Source organism: Montipora foliosa, chromosome 11 (assembly GCF_036669935.1).
Source record: "Montipora foliosa isolate CH-2021 chromosome 11, ASM3666993v2, whole genome shotgun sequence".
NCBI lineage: Eukaryota > Metazoa > Cnidaria > Anthozoa > Scleractinia > Acroporidae > Montipora > Montipora foliosa.
The window spans coordinates 9,751,779-9,774,278 of NC_090879.1; the positions used below are offsets into that span (position 1 = coordinate 9,751,779).

Below are 22,500 nucleotides of genomic sequence, written 5' to 3' on the forward strand. Positions count from 1 at the left end.
CGTGATTTGCCCATAGGAACAAAGGCACACAAAACAGCTGGCCAATCAAGTCTACAGGGGCGTTAGCTTTTTCATGTAATTATGCACTCACTTGTTCTTATAGATGTGTATAATACCCTTGATTACCTCAACCATAGGGTTTCCACAAAAGAATGCTATCTTGCCTTGTTGATCAGTATGCTTCTCTTCTTTCTCTTCTTTCAAAATAGCTTCCTTCTCTAGTTTGAAATGTAGAACCCAAAAATATTTTTCAGGATTATCGAGAAGAGAGGGAAAATGACTGTGTAGACTAACAATGACAACCTATCGGTTTTGGTTACATGCAACTTAATTATTAGTGTAAAATTAAGGAACCTACATTGTAGCTCTTGTCGTAGAAAGAAAACTGACCCAATCAATCAGCATCTAATAAACAGAGACCCGAACAGCTCCACAGCTTCATCTTGAGGAGAAGAGCTGGCGCAGTAGTGAGAGCACTCGCCTTCCATCAATGTGGCCTGGGATGGATTCCCGGATTCAACGCCATATGTGGGTTGAGTTTGTTGGTTCTCTACTCTGCTCCAAAAGGTTTTCCCCAGGTACTCAGGTTTTTGCCTCTCCTCAAAAACCAATATTTGACGTCATTTGTTCTGATTTCAGTTGATTTGCAGTCTCCCCAATCAATTAAGAACCCTCGTGCTTGGCTAAATAACCTTGAGACTTGAATTAAGTGATGATGATGATGATTATTATTATTATTATTATTATTATTATTATCATTATTATTACCACTACTTGATTTTCCTTGGATTGTCTCCACCTGAATATCATGTAGATATCTTTCTCCTCGATGAACTTTCATCTTCTCCTCGGAAATATCACTGGTGACCATATTTTTATCTCCAGATGTGCCATCTTCTGGATCTTTTGCAGCACCTGATTCAGACATGATTTTGTCTGAGGTCTTAAAGCCAGGGGCTGAAACATAAACATAACTTCTAGTCAACATGCAAGCCAAAAGTATCAAACATCGGGCCAGATACCCATGCCCTTCATGTGAAAGTGGCTTACAAGTTACCTCATTAACCAATTGACTCCAGAATTGCGCCTCATTGATGAGTAAAATCGTCTGGCGTTACAAAGAGTTACATGTAACTCTATCAAGTCTCACTTCCAGGGGTCAATGGGTTAATGCCATATTTGTTGACATAAAAATATATCTCTCACTGGATATTGATTGCTTGGCACTTGTGGAAAGCAGCTCTCCAAGGTAAAAAGGACCAGCTTTGGAAAACACTAATTTGCGGACGTCCCTGAGATAATTTGTAGTTTGTAAATCAGCACTCATGGGAAGGTATACATGTACAACCTCATGTAAAATGAAAACTGCAGGGAACTGTCTTGGCAATCCATTTGAGCAATAACATTAGGACAATAACATATAGCCGGCAGTCTAGCATGTGTATATTGAGTAGCCACTCCAGTAATTCCAAGACAACCACTCAAAACGACAGCGATAATAATGATTCTGTTTGTTGCAGTATTCATTAAGTACAAGGTGTAAAAACGGAAGTGGGATTTAAGGTGGCTCAAAGCAGTTACAACACTTTCAGGAGAACTTGTTATTAGAAGGATTGCCACTTCAACAGTTTATCACGTAACCGCAATGTTATGGTACCATGTAACACATCAATTATTGTTGAACAAGATCCAGTCATTTTTGTAACGTAACAAGTTACCACGGCAACAGGAAAGCCTTGCAAAAACACCTTATATTTTGGCTTTAGTTGCTCGTATCTGACAAACGAACTAGGTGATCCCAATTTTTTATTGGACAAAAGTGATTAGCAGGCCAGGATGAAACTCTCTGCAATGTTTAAAAAAATTCTGTGGAGCAGATTCAGAGCTACCTTAACTTTTCCATTATGTAAGGTGGCTCTGCATCCACCCTACACAATTGTTTTAAACTTTGCAGAAAGTTTCATTCTGGCACGCTGATTACATTTCAGAAATAAAAAATGGGGGTCACCGACTTCGTTTTTGAGATAAGAGCAGCTAAGGCCAACATATGGGGTGTTTTTGCTGGACTTTCCTGTTGCCACGGTAACTTTTTGCATCCCAAAAATGGCCGAATCTGTTTCAGCAATAATTGGTGTTTGACATGGTTCCATAACATTGCTGTTAAGTGATTAGGTGTTGTAGTGTCAATCCTTCTAATAAGAACGTTTCTTTCAACTGTTGAAACTGGTTTGAACCACCTTAAACAAGAAGGAAATCATAATTTTTATTGGTTATAGTAATGAAACACGAGACATCGACCTACCACAATAATCGAATCCTTGAGGAACAGGCAGTTCATCAGGGACCTCAAATCTGAGAATGACGAGAGAAATGGACATTTGATTCTTTATTTCGAGGTAAAATCACAATCCCATAAAAATCAACATTTTCAGTAAACAGTCGTCTCCTGTCGGTTCCTGTCGGTTTCTCAGTCGATCCAGTCGTCCAGTCGATATAACACCCTTGAACTGGGGCAGCGGGAAAATCATTACATCATGTAAGAATCACAAAATGTCTTTCAGATGATGGAGACGTTGAAAGGAATGTTTTCCAATGGCACCTGCTTCAGGGAGGTAACGATGTCACCAACCCTGAAATTGTGCCAGAAACATAACAATATTTTACATGTTTACTTCAGTCAAGGCTTCAGCACAGGACAAGAACATTATTTATTGTTACGGAAAAATGTCAAAGAGCTCTAAATAGGTCATTTTCGTTAATCATGAAAGTTAATAGTTCAAGTTGTTTATTTCAAGGCACCTAAAGCTTATCCTTTGATGTCGTCAATGGCTCTTTCGAAAATTGCGTTTTCGTTCATCATTATTTTTGCGGCCTTCAACTTAGCAACTTTGTCCCCGAACGTAAACAATGTCTTTGCTCAACTGTGCAACATCCTTCGTTCTTGGATGCCTTCAGTTACCGACAGCGTTGAGGAAATTATCCTAAGAATGCACAAGTACTGCACAGAGAGGTTGTTTGAAGACCTGCAACGAGGAATAACAATGCTGATTACCCTGTTTGAGAGAGTTTGTGCCTTAATACAACCAGCCTTCAAGAATTTGTTCAACGTTGTCACGGATGGTTTGCTTTTACTGCACAACAATGGAATGAGTTACACAGACGAAATTTTACAACAAGCCCTCGGTATTGATGGTTAGTCTCTATGGCCATTTAATATTGCCTTGTAATAAGATTACCACATTTTTAACATTAGAGATACACTCATGCAGAAAACTCCTATCTGCAACCCCACCAAAGGATGACAGGAATCCTAGCCGGTTTTGCATCCACTACCGTGCATGGGTGGCTCAGTTGGGCAGCGGGTCTAATTTGTAGGCCATAGGTCGCAGGTTGCAGGTCATTGTTTCAGAATACAGAAAGTATCCTAAACATTCATAAAAGCTAACCTTAGGCCTAAGGTTAGCTTTTATGAATGTTTAGGATACTTTCTGTATTAGTGAAACAATGACCTGCAACCCGCAACCTGCGACCTGCGACCTGCAAATTAGACCCGCCGTCAGTTGGGCTGCCATGTGGGAGGCCCGGGCAGGAGGTCGTGAGTTCAACTCCAGCCGGACCAACACTCAGGGTCTTTAAATAACTGAGGAGAAAGTGCTGCCTTTGTAATTACATCCACAAATGGTTAGACTTTCAAGTCTTCTCAGATAAGGACTATAAACCGTAGGCCCCGTCTCACAAATAACTTCTATGTTCATTAGTTCCCTGTGGGACGTTAAGAACCCACACACTATTCGAGAAGCGTAGGGGATGAAGTTCCTGGTGTTGTGGCTGTCCTCTGTGAGTATATGGGTGGGTGGATATAGCAGGTCCACATCAGCTGAATAGTTGCCAAAACTTCAACCTGCTGAAACAAATAAATAACAAATAACAAGTACCTAAAAATAAAATCGAAAGAATTGGTATGTTGCAGGAGCCCATGAGTAGGAGCGAGCAACTCCCACATATTCGTTTTCACAGACCAATTTATTTTTAGATTGCATTTCCCGCGAAAGAGACTCCCGCAGGAGCCCGATGACCAATCACAGGAAACTAACTTGACGTCATAGCGTCACCGAACTGGAACTGCCTTTGTTGTTTTGCGGCAAAGGTAGTCCAAAAATAGATTGGTCTGTAAGTGACATTAGTATGGGAGTTGCTCACTCTTACTCGTGGGCTTCTGTATGTTGTTAGTACTTTTGAGATTGGAGCGATTCTAGAATACCCAGCCATCTTTTCACAGCATAAATCTGTTGGTCCCACACTGCTGTAGTCGAAATCTAAAAGGAATTCAGTGGGTGTATGGCCAGTGCTCCCACAGACATGAACTAAGTGGTATTCCGCGAGTATATAACTATTGCCTCCCCCAGTCCTGCACTCCTGTAGTCGAAAGCTAAGTGGATTTCGTGGAGTGTGTAACTGTTGTTCTCGCAGGCCCGCACTGGGTGTGTAGCCAGTGCTCCCGAAGTCCCGCAGTCATGAACTAAGTGAAATTCAGCAATTGTATAACTAGTGCTCCCGCAGTCCCTGTCTTCATCCAGGCCCGACTCTTTTAGAATGAGTAGGTAATAATCAAGTATTAATGTGTTCTTTTGCGTTGTGTTTGTTCTTGTGCAACTCTATTAGAACGAGTGTTACTGAGGGCTTTTGTTCTTTTGCGTATAGGCGACTACGGGAGCAGGGTTTTTAGTTCCAGATTTTAGTGGCCGGTTATTCTAGAATCTAGCCTTGAGAAAATTGTCTGAGGGTTGTAATTTCATTAGCTTATTTGATAGTAATTTTCTTTTCATCCTTTGAGGGAGTGGGAGGGGGTTGCAAAAAAGAAGTAGTAGAATTACCCTTCTCCTTTTTGTGTGTAAGGGACCTAATTTCATGCAGGAACAAGTGCCTTCAATCCTTGGCTCCATTGATTGCACTGGAAAAAAAGATAAGACTATGGTATTCAAATTGGACCCTTGTTACCATGATAAACAGGCATTGTAAAAAAGTTTTTAAAAAAGCTGCAACCTTTAATCATCTTTTGTACCATTAATGGCTTCTTTTTCCCTTTGATCTTACAGGAGCTGCTTTACCAGATCATGGGGGAACAACAAGTAACAAACTTTTATCTCTAATTTTATTTCTCTTTTGGATCATCTTGGCCCTAGTTTGCATTTCCAGACTGTCCTACAATAAATTTTTCCTTCTGATGTCCAGCACATTCCTCTTGCATGCATTTTTGGGTCCTGTCTGGTGCATACGAAGACTGGCATTTGGCATTGGAACTTCTCTTTGGTTAGGCTCTCTTATCTCAAGCAAACCAATACCTGCTGCAATTACTGTCTTAATCGCTTTTACTCTGACAGGATTCAGAAAATGGAGGAAGGAAATTGCCATTACAAACAATACTAAAGACATGTTGAAGTTGAGTGAACTGTTAGAACAGAGACTTCATGGAATAGAAGAGAAATTAGATGTTTTAGTATTAAAGATAAGTGCCATTAATGATACTCTGCCTGAAAATGTGACATTTGACAGATCTTGAAGAGCAGGCCACACGGTTTTCACCCCGCATCCTGATCCAAGGGGCTACAACAGTTTATTTCTGCCTTGGTTTTGGTCCAAAGTAGAGCGATTTTCAATTGAGTGTCGAAAGTGATTAGCAAATTACTTTGGTTTTGCATCTACATTTACTTTGAAACACTTTCAAAGTTCTCACGCCACTTTTTCAACCAATCAGAAGTGAAACATTTTCCCGTCCTTGTGTCGGCTACATTTAATTACTTAGAGTTTTGGTTGGTTATAAACTGGATTGTCTCCCTCCTTTTTGATTGGCCAAAGTAATTACTTTGGTTTTGGTTTTGGTTTTACGACACCCATTTGAAAACCGCTCTAATTGGCACCAATTCTAAAACACTTACTGGCACTTGAAATGTTAACGGGAAAAAATTAATGTATTTGCATAAATATGGATGTGGTGCTACCAGAAGTCATTTTCAGTTGTAACACACTAAGGGATACCAATCCTCCAAATTTTGTCAAAGGTTCAGCAATAACTGACCCTCCCCAAGGAGTAGGGGACCTTTCCAAGGGCCCTTGCTGGCATGATCTTTACTCTTTGCCTGCAGGCATCTCTAAAATGAAGTTTTGGATCTGCTGTTACGACAGATGAATTTGTTGTGTTTCAATAAATTTAATTAAAGTACACTTTAAGCTCACACAGATAATTTTAATTCTGCCATATAGGCTTGAAATTAGGAAGGTAGCTTGTGTGAACAGGTTCTTGTAACTTTTGATAGCAAGATGCCTCTAACAAGCGAATTGGTATTTTAATGAGACAAGATGAAAAGAAATGACACTAATCTTATTCCCAAAGTCTCCCTTCCTGTCTTCTGTCCCTTGGGCAAGAAAGATCTGGTCATGTTTGTGCAAACACAAGGCGCGTGGTGCTGTTTGTGTAAAATGTGAACGTTGGTTGCAAATGTCACTGATATTCCTGAAGCCAACTGAGAGTCACAAGGGACGTGGTAAAAGCGCTAAGGACATTTCTCTAGCCAGTCACTTCTTCAAAAACTTGACCTTTACCTTTAGGTCACGCGCGCATAAATGCCACAACACACGAAGCGAAAATTTCTGTAACAAAAACCAAATAAATTGAAGGCATTATATAACTTCAGTAACAATGCAGTTCTTACCGCATTTATACCGACTTAAGCGTTTTCAAGAATCACTCTTATTTGTATGTGCGGTGCTCACATTCAATAATAAGCAATTTTAGTTACATTTCCTTACGGCGGAACCGGAAATGGAGGCAGAAGTGGAATATTCTCGCGTTCATCGTTTTTCTATCGCGCTTTAGTGACAAAATCACTTTCAAAGGAGGCTTACGTTGCTACTGTAGCTCCTAAACAGACTAAGATTATTTGAGCGATACTTTTTTCTGCAAATTCAGTCTCAAAAGAAGGGAAGTGGTGTGTGTGTCCCGGGTGTGTGTGTGTTGGTTTGCGCGAAAATAAAAAGAGACATGCATGTGCACGCGGTATGTCCATTCATTGCTAGCAGACGTCCCTTTCTTTTTACGTTCTTTGGCCTGACGAGTGTACGGGAGCACTGACTGTGCAATATCAACCCAAGAGCTTCGTGACAGGCAGGTGGCTAATTAGCATATCTGACTACCATGAAACATGTGAAAGTGGTCTGCCTTGGCATCCTACTTAGGAACTTTAGGAAAGTTATTTTCACACGATAATGTTTAAAGCTGAACAGCTTGTGTGGGTCGTGCACAAATGTAATCAAATCAAATTAATACATATCAAATCATATTGGTTTTTGAGGAGAGGGGAAAACCGGAGTACCCAGAGAAAAAGCTCCCAGATCTGGGAATCGAACCTGGGCCACACTGATGGGAGGCGAGGCAATTTTCCCTTTCCTAAACAAGCGATGCCATTTGGACGAGACTTCGAACAAATGAGGAAAAAAATACTTAATCTAGGACTAGATTAGCTGCGTATGTCACGAGTGTGTCACTTAAAATTCAAAAAAAAAAAACGAGAAAAAAACCTTTTAAAAAAATGGAGAAAAGAAATAGAAAAGTGGAGCGAACTGTACAGGTCCGCCAATGATCCCAGAACCGCAAACGATCCCCAAACTGTACCGCAAATGATACCATATTACCATATCCCGGAAAAAAGTAAGGAATGGCATGGAAGGTGGAATGGTCTGGCTAGAAAATTAATGTCAAGAGCGCTCATTTTTATTAAAATCACCTTAGCCCTTTCACTGCCGAGGGCTTCCCCATTGACGAGTAAAATCGTCTGGCGTTAGACAGAGTAAAATCTGTAAGTGTCCATTTTCATTTTTGGCGGTGAAAGGGTTAAATTTTGTTTCTTACCGTGACGCTGTTATAAATTTGCCACATTTAATTATCGCATACAATCATCAAAAACTAACTTGGGCCCAATTGTTAACTGATTGATACCAGGGGCCACAATTCGCCCTTGTCACACGGCGACCATATTGTCCCGGGAGACCAAAAAAGCTTTGTTTGACCACGCCAAGCCTCGCAGTGGAAACCATGGGTGTGAGGCTTGGCGTGGTAAGCACGCACGTTTTTGAGACGCGGACGGCAAGCGGAAGTGAGTTATTTTCCCTTTTAACTTGCTTTCGCACAACCACATTTACAACGATAAGTATCTTTTCTCCGTTAGAGATGATTAATACAAAGATCTGGGAGGCACCACTGTCCTGGCACGCAAAATCTTCTCTTCCGGTTGCCGTCCGCGTCTCAAAAACGCGCGTGCTTAAGCTCCCTACGCCGTGTTGCCGCCGTGTGACTTGTAACCGTGCGTGGAGCTCGCTCCAATCCCCCACGTGTTGTCCGCGCGTCATATTCCACGCACGGAGGAGCGAGGACGTGACCACTGCAAAGGTTCATCACTGAGGATCTATGCGTGAAATTCTAAAGGTATCTGTAAGTGTTATCAATCTAGTGGCTGGCCTGTCTCTTCTAACAAACCAATATCGTAAGTACATGAAACGGTGTCCTCTTTCGGATTCTTATGTGTTTGTTGTGAGCTAAAATTTTTTCTTAATTTGGGTGTGTTGCAAGTTTGTTGTCACCAGAGTGTGAGTAAAATTTCACATGCCCATATGTAAAAGTGAGGAAAAGCTATAATTTTAGACCTACATTTCTGCGGTGTTCGAATCAGTTTTCCCATTTTCAACTTAACCCAAAATATGCTTAAGTTTGAAATTTATTGAACTACCTCATACATAAATAATCCATATGGTCGCCGGTTTTTTCTAACCGAGTGGATTTGTATAAACTTAAGCCTTAAATGTTTACGTCAACTTCTTTTGGATTTCATTTATTTTATTTATAATACGGATATACGGAATATTTTGGTGAGGCTTGTATTATGCGTAATTTTTAACGAAAAACATTAGAAATTGACGCAATGTTGAAAGAACATAGTTAATGTAAAGACAAGCACTTTCAGTTTTGCTTTTCTCTCGAAAATGAATAATTTAACTTCTGCACTCTCAAAATAAGACAATTTAACCATTTACTTACTCAGTTACATCTTCGTTTTCCATATTTTTTAGTCCCAACATTTACTTATCAGGATCTATCAGTACATATTTATAGTTTTGAAATCATGTGTTTCTGAACGAGTTCCGGCATTAAGTGTTAAAGAGCAAAGCTGCTTAATATAGAATACCTGTTGGTAATTTTGTGAGTAACGGATAACGGTGCAGCTTTTTGCAGTGGGAGGAACAGGGCCAGAAAAGGTCTGTGTATGATACAATGATATATAAATCAAAAGGTTCATTGGAGCTGGCAGGGGGTAAATAGATTGACTCGGATAAAGCACAACTTTGATTTGAGCTGTTCTGTCTTTTCATAGTTTACGTTTTTGCTTTTACAGCTGTAAACAAGTTAGCTTTCACTGAATTTAGTGATAATGCTATGTAACAATTATTCCATGAGCCAGAGTTGGATATGAAGTGACAATCTTTTGCGGAATCTTTTTTTCATCCATTATGTATGAACTTAACAAGGTCAGGGTCCAGGAAAAAACTGTGTTCCCTTTATCCCATTGACATCTAAAGTGCCTCCCATCAATGGCTAAAATCGTCTGACATTAGATAGTAAAATCTATAAGTCTTGCTCTCAGGATTCAAAGGAGTAGTTTTAAGGACTTAAAAACAGACTATGTGCAGATTTCATTGCAGACAAGGAGGTAAATAATACTTACCAGTACAGCTGTAGGCCTTTGTTGGGAACTAGACTTTCGCAAAGTCCTTTGTAGTCGTTTGGCTTTGTTTTCTCTCTCGCAACTACATTGCTCGCTCGGTCGCTTTGCAATTCTCATTAACCCTTTAAGCCCCGAGGGGTTCCCCATTGACGAGTAAAATCGTCTGGCGTTAGACAGAGTAAAATCTGTAAGTGCCATTTGGCACTATCGGGGCTGAAAGGGTTAGACGGGGACATAGTTTTTTGACGCTGTTAGCTTAACCCTTTAAGCCCCGAGGGGTTCCGGGCCATTGACGAGTAAAATCGTCTGGCGTTAGACAGAGTAAAATCTGTAAGTGCCATTTGGCACTATCGGGGCTGAAAGGGTTAAAGCTTTGTGACTGCTCACCTAAGGGTTACTGACCAACGTTTATCCCATATTACTGATAAAAAGACAAACCTTAGCCCTATATTACTGATTTAAAAAGGTCCACTTGGTGCAAGTCTAAACATAAACAAGGAAATCAAGTAATGCATTTTGTGTGTGTTATTGGAGATGGGGGCTGTGGTGCATACTTTGTTGCATTTAATTTTTGTAGTTGTTTATCTCTGTGGGTAAGATGGGGTTTTTTGTGTTTTGTGCAGTTGGGACAGACTGATTTTTTTTTTTTTTTTTTTGGCTGATTTTCCGAAAGCCACATGCAAATAGAATAGAATGAGTTTTCATTTTTGTTATTTATTTATCAACACGGAATGTCAATATTATATTCCACTCTGTTACAAAAGCATCTATCCATGGGTTGATAGATTGCCCAGGTCCCTGGTGATGAATTAACATTGTGCTTGTACAGCAAGCAAACAACACTTGATTTATTTTTCTCTGGGTAGTCATTGTTACATAAAAAGTGCTAATATTCCAGACCTTCCAACTATCATCATTTGGTTGTGAGACTCACGATTTCAGGACTCATCGCACAGTCTCACGATTTAACTTCGAAATCTTACAGTTTTCCAAACTAAATACAATCTCAATCAGATATGACCTAAAACTAAGAAAATATTTTTAAAATGGAGTATTCACTGAGTTTCTTGTATTTGGGAATCTGGGCCAAGCCAAAAAAACATCAATCTGATGTCCAATTTGTGCGCGAAGTAACCTGGGAAGGCTTTGTTTCGTGTGTTCAAAATGGCAGAACCAATTCCCTGGCTCCAGAGGCCCATTGAAAATTAAATATCTCTGAAAAATGAAAACTTAATTAATTTACTTCTTTCCTCTTGGCACTTCACACCTCATGGCCATGACCTCGATCGCCACAGCATTTGCCTCCTCCGAAAGAAAAACTATCCTCTGGCACCCAGGGTACGGAATGAAGGGAATGATCCTCTGAAGACATAAAATTTGTGTGAATTAATGCTGAAAAGACACCAATTATATATGGCAGTTTGAACACTGCTAGGCATTGTTAGCACTGAGGTTCCTTTGCTTTAAACCATTTTTGCAGATCTCTCTATTTAGGACCCAAATCTCAAGATTTTTTGGGCTCAGTTTTTGAGACCTCAAGATTTAGGGGCTGAAGATGTTGGAAGGTCTGATATTCTTCTTGAGATAGTGACTACATGATACTAGTTCCAAATCTTTGTATTTACTGCCAACAGCAGAAAACAATATAGTTCACTATGCTAAGAACAGCAATTTAACGATGAAATGATATATGAAATGGATCATATATGAACTGTGGATATGATCTTCACTTGATTTCATAACCGCAGTTCATATATGATCCATTTCATATATCATTTCATTGTTGATTCATTCCTCACAGGAACATTAGAACCCACAAATGACCAGCTCCCAGCATCAGTGGCTTCATAGCTCAGTTGGTTAGAGCGTCGCACCGGTATCGCGAGGTCACGGGTTCAAACCCCATTGAAGTCCTGGATTTTTCAGGCTTCTTTATGCAATTGCAAAAATTGCGTTCATAACTGCGAGGATCATAGCTTCAATTGGATAGCAATTTGTTAACATGCTCATTTCATGATGTCACCTTGTGATTGTTAGCTGACAGAGTGAAAAGAGTTTGATTGTTCAAGAGTTACTATCTACTGCTAATTACATTGTATCTTGTTTCTGTTCCTCAGCAAATATTGTAAACATTTGTTTAAAAAACATGCATACAAAGGCCTGTACTTTGGAGTATCCTGGAACAACTGTGAAGAGATTTCCAGTACCCCCAGAGTTTGTGGATTGGAAAGCTGCATTTCCAGCTTACAAGCCTGTTGATTATACATCAGAAAAAGTGCTTGGTCTTCCTCCCTGGGCTGATCCAGAGATAAGGTATAGAGTGTTACTGACTTGTGATGTTAAGTACACAACCCCACCCTCTCCTTAGTCAATCAGGGTTGCCCTCATATCTCATAAAAAGGTTTGAAAGTCCACCATTTACTCCTTGAACATACATGTAGGTTCTTTAAATGAATTCTAGTTTGCATGGACAATAGATGATGAATGATAGACGATACAGTGTTTTTCCATTTCAAGGGCATATTTGTCACACTGCAATCGAAGTTTGCAAGTGAAACACTAGTGTCATTTTATGACTCAACTTTGCATGAACATGAAATTTAAAAATTCAAGGTTAGTTTTTCTCATTTGCATTACAATTATATAATCTAGCATTATGTGAGGCAATTTCGGGCTATTTTGTAGTTTTAACCAGAAATTGCCTCACATCCACCTTAGATTACATTGTAATGCAAATGAGAAAAACTAACCGTGAAAAGGGCTATTGCGTGGCATATTGCTAACTAATTTTCATGCAGTGAAAAAGAAAAGAATGAATGGAATAGAATGTTCTCAACTGGTGTTAAACAGAAGCCTCTTGAAAGTCCTTCGCTTGTCGGGTATTTTGCCTGTGTATGCATGTCCAGAATTTGAAATCAAGGGCACGTTCCATTGACCATATTCCGGAACAGAAATACATGCCTGGACACTCCATGTATTCTAACTTATTCCGGAATAGGGTCAATCTCACAATATTGTCCAATATCATCCATCGTCTTTAGTTTAGCACATGCCATCCTAGTCTGTTGTATCTGAATCTGACAATTAACCAGTGATGAAACAACTTCTACCATTGCTCCTTGTATTGTGCATGAAACCTCAATCATCATGCCGATGATGACAACAAATGAAGGGCTTTTAAAGAAAATGTTTTCCCTTTTTGTTCTAGGAAAGGATCTGTGAAAATTCCCCTGCAATTTAATACGCTTGACACAGTGTACAATACGGACAGGACAAGTTTAGTCGGCAAATATAAAGTGGTACATGGAGTTCCTCGGTAAATATTGCTAAATTTTATTATGGTACAAGAAAAAAGAAAAAAGTTTTACCTTACCTAAGTTTTTATTTCCTTTAGTGACAAGAAATCATTGATATTATAAGTTAGGTCTTCGATGATTACATGTAAATGAATTACTGTACAGTAAGTTAGATGAGTTACTGTATTTGGGACCTTTCAAGTGCATACAGGCAGGTACAAAAGTCGGACCAGATCAAGACAGATACCTCACGTAGGATTGACGTCAAAAAAATGATACTTGGTATGAGGCCTTGGTGAAAATCGGGGCAAATGTTGAACAGTTTTGGCCTACAAAACCATTTTTCGCTCAATCTGATGTGAGCGATCCGAGTTGATCTGGTCCATCTTTTGTACCTGCCCAATGAATACTGTATGATAGCTACTCATCAAACCTGTCAATCATACACTGACAATCAGAAACTTTGCTCATCGCAAATGGCTTCTTTAAAACCTTCTTTTTTCTTTGTCAATTATTTGATCAGCCTCCGGTCCATTTTTAAAGCTGCCAGAAAGTGGAAAGAACTTTCACACAGACATCATTGCTTGTTTGCACGCTAAAACAAAAAATCAATATGATTAAAACGAACTATGTTAAAGTAGGTATTGACCACTATCAACAATACCATAATACTCTTTGTTTGCCCTCCAAAATTTTGCATAAGCATTGTTTTTGTTTTCTCTTTGGACTTACTATGGTCCCAAGAGAAACTGGAAACAATGCTTATGCAAAACTTTGGAGCGCAAACAAAGAGTATTATGGTATTTTTAATAGTGGCTAATTAAAATGACACCTCAAAGTCAACCATCTCTTTTCACCATTTGCATTCCCTGAAAGGGTGCACCAAGTTTTAAGTGTGTTTATTTTTTCAAATACATGTACTAATAATTTTTTACAAGAACAGGGATTGGCAAAAAAATGTGGAGTTGAGTAAACAAAACCCATAGGGTTAAAAAGAGTTTATGCGCAAGTACATAACAAAAGATACTATGTACATCTAAATTACGCTTTACTACTGAACTTACATGGCAACAGGCAATCAAAGGTTAGATTAGCATAAGTGAATAAATAAAAAAAAGCACAGCCACAATCTTCATGTAATGGTTTTCTCTGGTTTTTCTGCAGATATGTCCAGGTTTGACCCTAATTAGATGCTCACAGATTTCAGTGAGCCTCACGAAGTGTCCCCTTGCTCTTCTCACCAACTTCAACATCACTCGTGTCTCAGAATACAGACAATTTACACCACAAAGTGTCCCCCAAATGCTTCTCTTTAAGTAAAGATTAACTGCTGCTTTTACCCAAAGCTAAGAATAACACTAACCTTTACCCTTCCCTTATTGTTGGAAATAGGTAGCCAATGCTTAGACTTAAAGGGACACTTTGTGTTGGATCTCAAGATTGGGCGTGCATCTAGCCCTTTCACTCCTGTAGGGGCCACTTAGACTTATAGATTTTACTCTGTCTAATGCCAGACGATTTTACTCGTCAATGGGGAACCCCACAGGAGTGAAAGGGCTAATTAGGGTCAAACCTGGACATAAGTGTTTTTCTGGTGACATGTTTACATTGGATAATAATATTGATGTCCCTTTTTTAAGGAATCCAATGGGTAGAACTGGTATGATTGGACGAGGATTGCTTGGCAGATGGGGTCCAAACCATGCTGCTGATCCAGTGGTTACAAGGTACTTTCAAATGTTGCAACCAATCTCTAAAGACAAACTGAGCAGCTGCTGGTAATTATAATAGGATATCAATGTCAGGGGCTGCGGAGTACAAAGTAATTTGAAAGTGGGGGGGGGGGTGGGTCTTTGTATGGATCACAAAAGTGTGAGAGGGGTGGGAGAGATTAAGGAGGACACAACATCATACGAAAAAAGCGGGAGGGGTTGTAGCCCTAGCCTGTGTACATTCGCCTTCTCCCCTGATGTTTTGGTCCTGGGGAGGTGGTGGGGGGGGGGGGGAGGGGGGGGGGAGACTACAATTATGAACAAAACATCAAAACAAGACTATACAACTTTGATTCACTACTGTTAACCCTTTCACTCCTCAGATGCCCTAGGATGCCCACAGTTGACGAGTAAAATTGTCTGGCTTAGACAGAGTAAAGTCTTTTAAGTCTCACTCCCGGGAGTTAATGAGTTAAAGCAGTAGTGTAGTGATTGAGGGTGCTTTCAATTATTAAACAACCAGAAGTAACTTGCGATATATTTAGAAGAGGCAACCTAGAAGTCCCTGCGTAAAAAGGGTAAATGTATAAATTGGTAGATATTGTAGGGGGATTCAATCTTGATTTGCTCAACCAGGCGCGCAAGGTGGTATTGGTATTCCTTAAAACGGGCGCGCAAGTGGTATTGGTATTGTTCTACACAACCATCATGCACAAAGTAGAAACTTGCATAGAGAAACAAAGTGCTGTTCAGGTTAGCGATTCAAAAATCAAATATTTAAGCCCATCTGATGCAAATCGAGTTGCCTGGCTTGGAAATTGATTTTGTCCAGACGCACATCAGAAACAGGGGTGAGCGACAATTATTTGTCAGATGCAAATTAGAAACGGGGGCGACATGTTCAGCATAATAATATTATAATTTAAACGTATCGCAACTACTACCTTGCAGGGGCAGATGTAGTGAAAACTATTACTAGTTTATTGCAGTTCTAATTTTGAAGAGGTGGTTTTAATTTAGGAATGGAAACCACATTTGAGGGGTCAATATTGGATAATTCAAGTAAAATAACTGGTCATTCGCAAATAATCCTTTTAAATTCCTCCTGAATTTTTGTCCCTGTAGGTGGAAGAGAAACATTTCTGGGGATAAAGTTATCAAGGATGGAAAGCCAGTCTTAGAATTTGTTGCAATTGAAAGAAGAGATTGTTCAGAATGGGCACTTCCAGGGGTAGGTTTAAATAATATTACACCAAGAAAGTATGGATATTTTGGAGGTATTGATCAAGGACTTCATCAGAAATTATTGATTTGCAGTTGCTGTTGCATTTCTTTGTGTCATGTGGATCGGAAAATTTGGTTTTAGCAGTTATTATAATTAATGAGTTGATTAAGGTACGTTAACCACCCTGAGAAAGATATGCAAGCTGACGTTTTGAGCATTATCTCAATTCATCAACTAGGGCAAATTGCAACCTGCGATTCCCTTATTTGCTTGGACACAGAGCTGACGCTTTGAACATCAGCTCACAACATCTTACTGTGGTTACTGGTAAGTAATGTTTAATACAAGCAGGTGTGTCTTATCAGGTTTTAAACCACAAGACAAAGCCCAGTGGTCTTAGATTTAATAAAACATGACCTGTGAATTTATTGAATGGATAAAAAACATTCCACAAAAAGCTTGTCCCTCTGGAGTTTGAACAAAGGTTCAAATTGTGAGAGGAGAGTATTGGCACACAAGAAAAACAAGCTATGCCTTATTAGTATGCTTTATAAAAAGAATTCTAATGAGAATCACTGACGTTTTATCAGTGAGCAGAATTTTTACGTATTTTTTTATACCGGTATTAATTTTATTTTGAAAGGTCCATATTTTATAATGCAATTATTTACAAACACTGTATTTTTTTAACAAATGTGTTTTCAATAAAGTATTATTATTACTACCTGATTGGCTGTTTTGCTCGTGAATTATTAATTATTTTTATGGGTGCATTCCTTTGGGATGATTCGAAAAGGGATCACTCATCCAAGATCACTTGGATCATGGTGCATCAATGGAACAGAAGAATCCCTTCCCAGCATGGATTCATTGGTTCCTTTGATGATCCAAGTGATCCTGGATGAGTGATCCTTTTTCGGATCATCCCAAAAAAACGCACCCTTTATCTCCTTGTTTCATTGTTCGTTCCCCACCCGTGCAGCACCAAATTTCTTTGGAAATAATTGATTTGGATTGATACTGGTAGTACAATAATTATTATTAGAAATGTAGGAAAGGATAATAATATTCCTTTGGGATGATCCGAAAAGGGATCACTCATCCAAGATCACTTGGATCATGGTACATCAAAGGAACAGAAGAATCCTTTCCCAGTGTGGATTTATCGGTTCCTTTGATGCACCATGAATGATGATCCAAGTGATCTTGGATGAGTGATCCTTTTTCGGATCATCCCAAAAGAATTCACCCTTTATCTTCTCGTTTCATTGTTCGTTCCCCACCAATGCAGCACCCAAATTTCTTTGGAAACAATTGATTTGGATCATTAGATAATGCAATTGAAGAGTTTTCATTGGCTTAAATGTCATGGTACATGAGCTATTATACCATGGTCTACAAATATCAGAAAAAAAATCAGTTTTTTTGGTTTTACAAAGTAAATTAGCAAAAGATTTATCTATAATTTGTGGGCATTTTTAATGAAACAATTATTTTTCCACTAGCATTTGTTGGATATGAAATGATTATAGCCACCTTGGTCCTACACACCTTGTTGGCTATCTATCATCTCATATCCAACGCACTCTCACAATAATACTATTGTTGTCACCATAGCGTTAATTTAACCCCAGTGGTTAAGTTGTGCAAATGTTTTATTCCGGATACCTGCCGTTTTCAGGGTATGGTCGAACCTGGAGACACTGTTACAAACACACTAAAGAAAGAATTTGGGGAAGAAGCTCTTAACTCTATGGACCTCTCACCAGAGGAGAACAAAATACTTCACAAGAACCTTGAGGATCTATTTCATCATGGAACTTTGGTAACAATATTTATGTTATGAAGAGATAAAATTTTTTCAATGGCGACTTAGGAATACCGAGTGCTCCTTAGCAGGAGTTGAGTCTATCTACGACCTTCCAGTTGTTATGTTTGTTAGTTGTTTGAGCAGGTTGAAGTTTTGGCAGCTATTCAGCTGATGTGGACCTGCTATACCCACCCACCCACCCACCCACCTATACACTCGCAAAGGACAGGCACAATAGCGGAGTCTCCATCCCCTACTCTTCTCCAATAGTGAGTGGGTTCTTAAACATCCCACAGGGAACTTTTGAACATGGAAGATATTTGTGAGAGCAAATATATAGCATTTTGGTACCATAGCACGCCAATAGTATGGTCCTTATCCAAGAAGACTTGCAAGTTTAACCATTTGCAGATGAAATTACAAAGGTTGAGTTTTGATCCGGCGATGATGGTGATGGTGATGCTCTGCCACTGAGCTGTTGGAGACTCGAAGGAGTTAGGCCAGTAAACTAATAGGTTCAGTCTATACTGCTATACTGCTACTAATGCTAGGACTGAAACTATCGAGGCGGTGCATTCTCGCTAGATGGAAATTGTTAACCCCGGTTGAAGAAATTATGAAGAGATGTTGGAACTTTGACCAAACTCAAAAGCATTTTCCATGGTAAATATGGATTGGGCATTTTTTTCTTTAGAGAGGGCTCTGGCGCCCGAACGCCTGACCGAAGATTAGCTAGACCGTTTCACAGATAACGTCATACTTAACGATCCTGTATTCAAAGATTTGTTTGGATTGCGAAGTATTCTTAATCACTGTCTTAATGAAGGATAGACCCATGCCTCTGACTGGCATGCATTGGAACCAAAATGCGAGAGGGGAATATGGCCTTAAAAGAGGTCACTGAATAACAAACTGAAACGCACGTGTGAATCATGAAGTAAGAAAAACGGGTACCGTGCGAGCAAGCCTATTACGCAAACATTCTTAGATCTTCATCACGCTTTCTTCCTCCCGTCCCCCTTCCCCCCCCCCCCCCCCCCTATTTTATTTATTTAAAATAGAAGTATATTACATAGAATCATTGCGATCCATTAGAAGGCATGGAGGGCGAGGGGGCAAGTTTGCGTTTGAAATCAGAAAGCGATTTTGCGGTCTTTGCCTCATAGGAAAGATTATTCCAGAGCATCACACCACTATACTTAAAGCTGCGCTTCAAAAAATTTGTGTACTGTCTTGGAAGTGCTAGATCAGTCTCGATATTCCTAAGATTGTAATTTATGTTAGTATCATTCAGCTTTACAAAGGAGTTACTCAGTTGGGGGGCAGATAAATCATTGAGGATTTTATACATAAGGGTAGCCTTTGTATGGAAGCGTCAAGGGTTTTCCATTTCAGGTTGTTCAACACATCTGTGGACCTAACATCATATGAAGAGCCTGTAATAACCCTTCCCGCACGATTTTGAATTTTTTGTAATTTATCTTTCAGTTGCTTACCAAATGTATCCCACAGGGGTGAGCAGTAATCAAAATAAGGATGAATGAGTGATCTGTATAAAGTTACGAGGGTGCAGAGGGGGACAAAAGGCTTAATTCTTCTCAAAGCACCTATGCCAGCACATGCCTTTTTACATATATACTCAATATGAGTTTCAAATGTAAACTTTTCATCTAGTAGAACTCCCAAACATTTGTTAGAGGTTACGCGTGAAACCAAATTATTATCAATGGAGATTGCATTAGGTAAATCTCCAGATTTAGTGTTCAAATTATATGTTGAACCAACAACCATTAACTTAGTTTTTAGAGGGTGGAATTGGAGCTTATTAACATTGAGCCAGTCGCTTAGATTTTTTAAATCAGAATTTATATTATTGGCAAGTGCGCCAATATCAAAACTAGAGGTAAAGATTTGAGTATCGTCTGCATATAAACAGGGGGTTGTGAATTTTAAACAATTTGGTAAATCATTTATGTAGATAAGGAAAAGGAGAGGGTCAAGAATAGAGCCTTGGGGAACTCCACAGAGTAAGTTACTTTGAGAAGATAAGCAACCATTTATTAAACATTGTTGTTGTCGGGCAGTAAGATAAGACTTGAACCACATCAATTCTCTATCAGCGACTCCATAAAACTTAACTTTCTCTAATAAAATCGAATGATCAACTGAGTCGAAGGCCTTACGAATATCAAGAAAAACTACACCTGTCAATTTTCCCTTATCCATATTATCAGACCAATCATCGCACATTTGAATCAACGCCGAGACAGTCGAGTGGAGAGGGCGGAAACCAGACTGGAATTTAGAGAGAACAGAATTAACTTTCAAATAGTGATAAAGCTGTTGAAAAACTTCTTTCTCGAAAACTTTACTTATTATTGGCAGGATTGAAATGGGTCCATAATTTCCCATATCACGACGGTCATTGCCTTTATAGACCGGGCACACACGCGCATTTTTCCAGTCATCAATAAAAGTTCCAGAGGAAAGTGACAAATTAAATATAAAAGTCAAAGATGGAGCAATTATACTAGACGCGATTTTAAGGACCTTGGCAGGAATCTTATCAAGGCCAGTGCTTTTCGACACCTTTAAGTTTTTTAGCGTAAGCGCGACATTTTCCACTGGTATATTAGAGAATCGAAAGGCTGGAAAACTATTCTAAATGTTGCTGAGATATGTGTTAACGCTATTGGAGGACCTTTTCGTTGATACAGCGGCCAAAGTTGGTCCTATGTTTACAAAGAAATCATTAAATGACTCGGAAATATCTGTATCGTCAGAGACAATTTTATCGTTAACGAGAATATTATTGACAGGGGAAGATTTATTACCTTTGCCTGTAAGTGAATTTATTAATTTCCAGCCCGCCTTAGGGTCAGTAGCCTTGGACGCATCGATTTTCAGACGAAAGTACTCAGATTTCGCTTTGCGCATCATAGAATTTACCTTATTCCTGGCAGATTGATAAAGTATCCAGTGGTTGTGCGAGCCGTATTTAAGAGCATGTTTTTTATCGTAATCTCGTTCCTTCATCATTTTCTTTATGTCAAACGTGAGCCATGGTACTGATGATTGTCTCACACGCATATGTCTGATAGGGGCATGGTGATCTAAAATTGCATTAAAATCAGACTTCCATGCTTGCCAAGCTGAGTTAGGGTCGTCAAAACATTCAACATTTTGCCACGAGGCCCTATTAAGGTCATTAATAAAATCCACTTCGACAAAAAGCTGCATCTCCGCGCTCGGTGGTCTATACCAAGTGCTGACTAGAAATGACCTGCTGTGAGGAAGATTTATCTCTACACAGATTATTTCCAAAGTGTCGGGCACAAGGTCAATTCTGTTTGTGTACAACAGATTTTCCCTGATATAGAGAGCAACACCACCGCCTGACCGGCTGCGGTCCTTGCGGATTATAATATAGCCAGGAATATATACTTCAGTATCAGAAATAGTGCCATCAAGCTTAGATTCGTTAATGGCTAGCACTTCCAAAGGAGAATTGATTAAAATATAGCGAATTTCATCAATGTGTTTACATAGACTATTAACATTAATACAGGCAAGTTTAATCCTTCTACAGGATGTGATGCAATGCAGTGGAGAGTAAACATCATTACCTGCTACTGAATCACACTGTTCTGTCGTTAGTAACGACGATCCCTGCTTCTGCGTCGTCGTGCGTTTGCCAGCTCCAGCAGGACCTTGCTCAGTTTGTTGTAAACATTGGGCCTGCGAAAACCCTGTCGTGCTTGGCTGGATGGCCCACGGCTAGAACCTGACCTAACAAAATTAATAAATTTAACGGCAAGCAGTGAGCTGCCCTTAGAGTTTAGGTGAAGTTTGCTGCTGTTGAGGCAAGAATTGTCAATTATTGACTAAAACAGTGGATAGCGTTGAACGCGCGCGCTGATTGGCTATGGCTATTTGAAGTGCAACAAATTGTAACGCCAAATCATTTAACTCCCTGAAGAAGTCAGGCCGTGCCTGACGAAATATTAGTTAAACAAAAATATATATGTACTCACAGCCGTACAACCACCCTTGCCATTATTATTTTGTGTTTGTTTCAGCAGACCTTTGCGGGGGAGGAACGCTTGACTAAGCCCTAAGAACGTCTGTGTGGGAGGCTACTCTCGTCGGGGGGGGGGGGGGGGTGGGGGAGAAAAGGTGGACTTCAATGAATATCAAGGAGATTTGTCAGAAGAGAAATGCAACTGATTTGATTTATTTAAATCCATATTTCAAGGTGTTTCAAGGCTATATAGACGATCCCAGAAACACGGATAACTCCTGGATGGAAAGTCAAGCTGTGAACTATCATGATGACAGTGGAAAAGCATTTGACAGGTTCTCACTGAAAGCCGGTGATGATGCCAAGAACGTAAAGTGGATGGAGGTCTCTCATAAGCTGCATTTATATGCAAATCATTATGACTTGATTAAAGAAGTTGCCAAACGGCTTGGTGCTTCTTGGTAGCCAATGTGTTGCTCTGGTTTCAAATCCCAGAGAGACTATCGAAGATGTCAGGGCGACCTACGGTAGCTCCACGTTAACATGTTCATGCGGTGTAAATGTTTGTGCTCTGAATTTGAAACACTTACTGGATCACCATTCCACGAAAGAGCACAAAAAGCTACGAATACGAAGTTGGACTGTCCCATCCATCAAACATAG

The 22,500-nt window shown here is 39.6% G+C and overlaps 3 protein-coding genes across 6 annotated transcripts in view; 2 read left to right on the top strand and 1 right to left on the bottom strand.

Moving 5' to 3' along the window:
* LOC137977528 (BRCA1-associated protein-like) overlaps positions 1–2,512 on the bottom strand; it is a 20,283-nt gene extending 17,771 nt beyond the window's left edge. The window contains exons 1-3 of one of the 2 annotated variants that reach the window (XM_068824774.1): positions 2,303–2,512; positions 769–957; positions 92–218 (exon numbers count right to left, since the gene is read on the bottom strand). In XM_068824774.1, the coding sequence (XP_068680875.1) occupies positions 92–218; positions 769–957; positions 2,303–2,378 (392 nt within the window). In that variant the 5' untranslated portion in view covers positions 2,379–2,512. The remainder of the gene's footprint in view (positions 1–91; positions 219–768; positions 958–2,302) is intronic. The other variant, XM_068824775.1, reaches the window with a different exon arrangement.
* A 17-nt stretch (positions 2,513–2,529) lies between these two features.
* LOC137977530 (uncharacterized) lies at positions 2,530–6,220 on the top strand. Of its 2 annotated transcripts, none has more exons than XM_068824776.1 (2): positions 2,530–3,192; positions 5,097–6,220. In XM_068824776.1, exons 1-2 carry the CDS (start codon positions 2,817–2,819, stop codon positions 5,558–5,560), a joined length of 840 nt encoding a protein of 279 aa, XP_068680877.1. In that variant the 5' UTR covers positions 2,530–2,816; the 3' UTR covers positions 5,561–6,220. The 2 variants fall into 2 exon arrangements, with proteins under 2 accessions (XP_068680877.1, XP_068680878.1); XM_068824777.1 differs by having other exon boundaries at positions 2,666–3,183; positions 5,097–5,710.
* A 2,151-nt stretch (positions 6,221–8,371) lies between these two features.
* The window catches only part of LOC137976138 (ADP-ribose pyrophosphatase, mitochondrial-like), a 14,273-nt gene continuing 144 nt past the window's right edge, over positions 8,372–22,500 (top strand). The window contains exons 1-7 of one of the 2 annotated variants that reach the window (XM_068823430.1): positions 8,372–8,479; positions 11,891–12,086; positions 12,982–13,089; positions 14,710–14,796; positions 15,907–16,012; positions 17,688–17,831; positions 22,072–22,500. The exon at positions 22,072–22,500 is cut by the window's right edge and continues 144 nt beyond it. In XM_068823430.1, the coding sequence (XP_068679531.1) occupies positions 11,920–12,086; positions 12,982–13,089; positions 14,710–14,796; positions 15,907–16,012; positions 17,688–17,831; positions 22,072–22,302 (843 nt within the window). In that variant the 5' untranslated portion in view covers positions 8,372–8,479; positions 11,891–11,919 and the 3' untranslated portion in view covers positions 22,303–22,500. Of the gene's footprint in view, positions 8,538–11,890; positions 12,087–12,981; positions 13,090–14,709; positions 14,797–15,906; positions 16,013–17,687; positions 17,832–22,071 lie in introns of both variants that reach the window. The other variant, XM_068823429.1, reaches the window with a different exon arrangement.

Coding starts and splice junctions, on each gene's coding strand:
- LOC137977530 (XM_068824776.1), top strand. CDS start 2,817: ATGTCGTCAATGGCTCTTTCGAAAATTGCGTTTTCGTTCATCATTATT. Junction 3,193..5,096: donor ACAAGCCCTCGGTATTGATG/GTTAGTCTCTAT, acceptor TTGATCTTACAG/GAGCTGCTTTACCAGATCAT.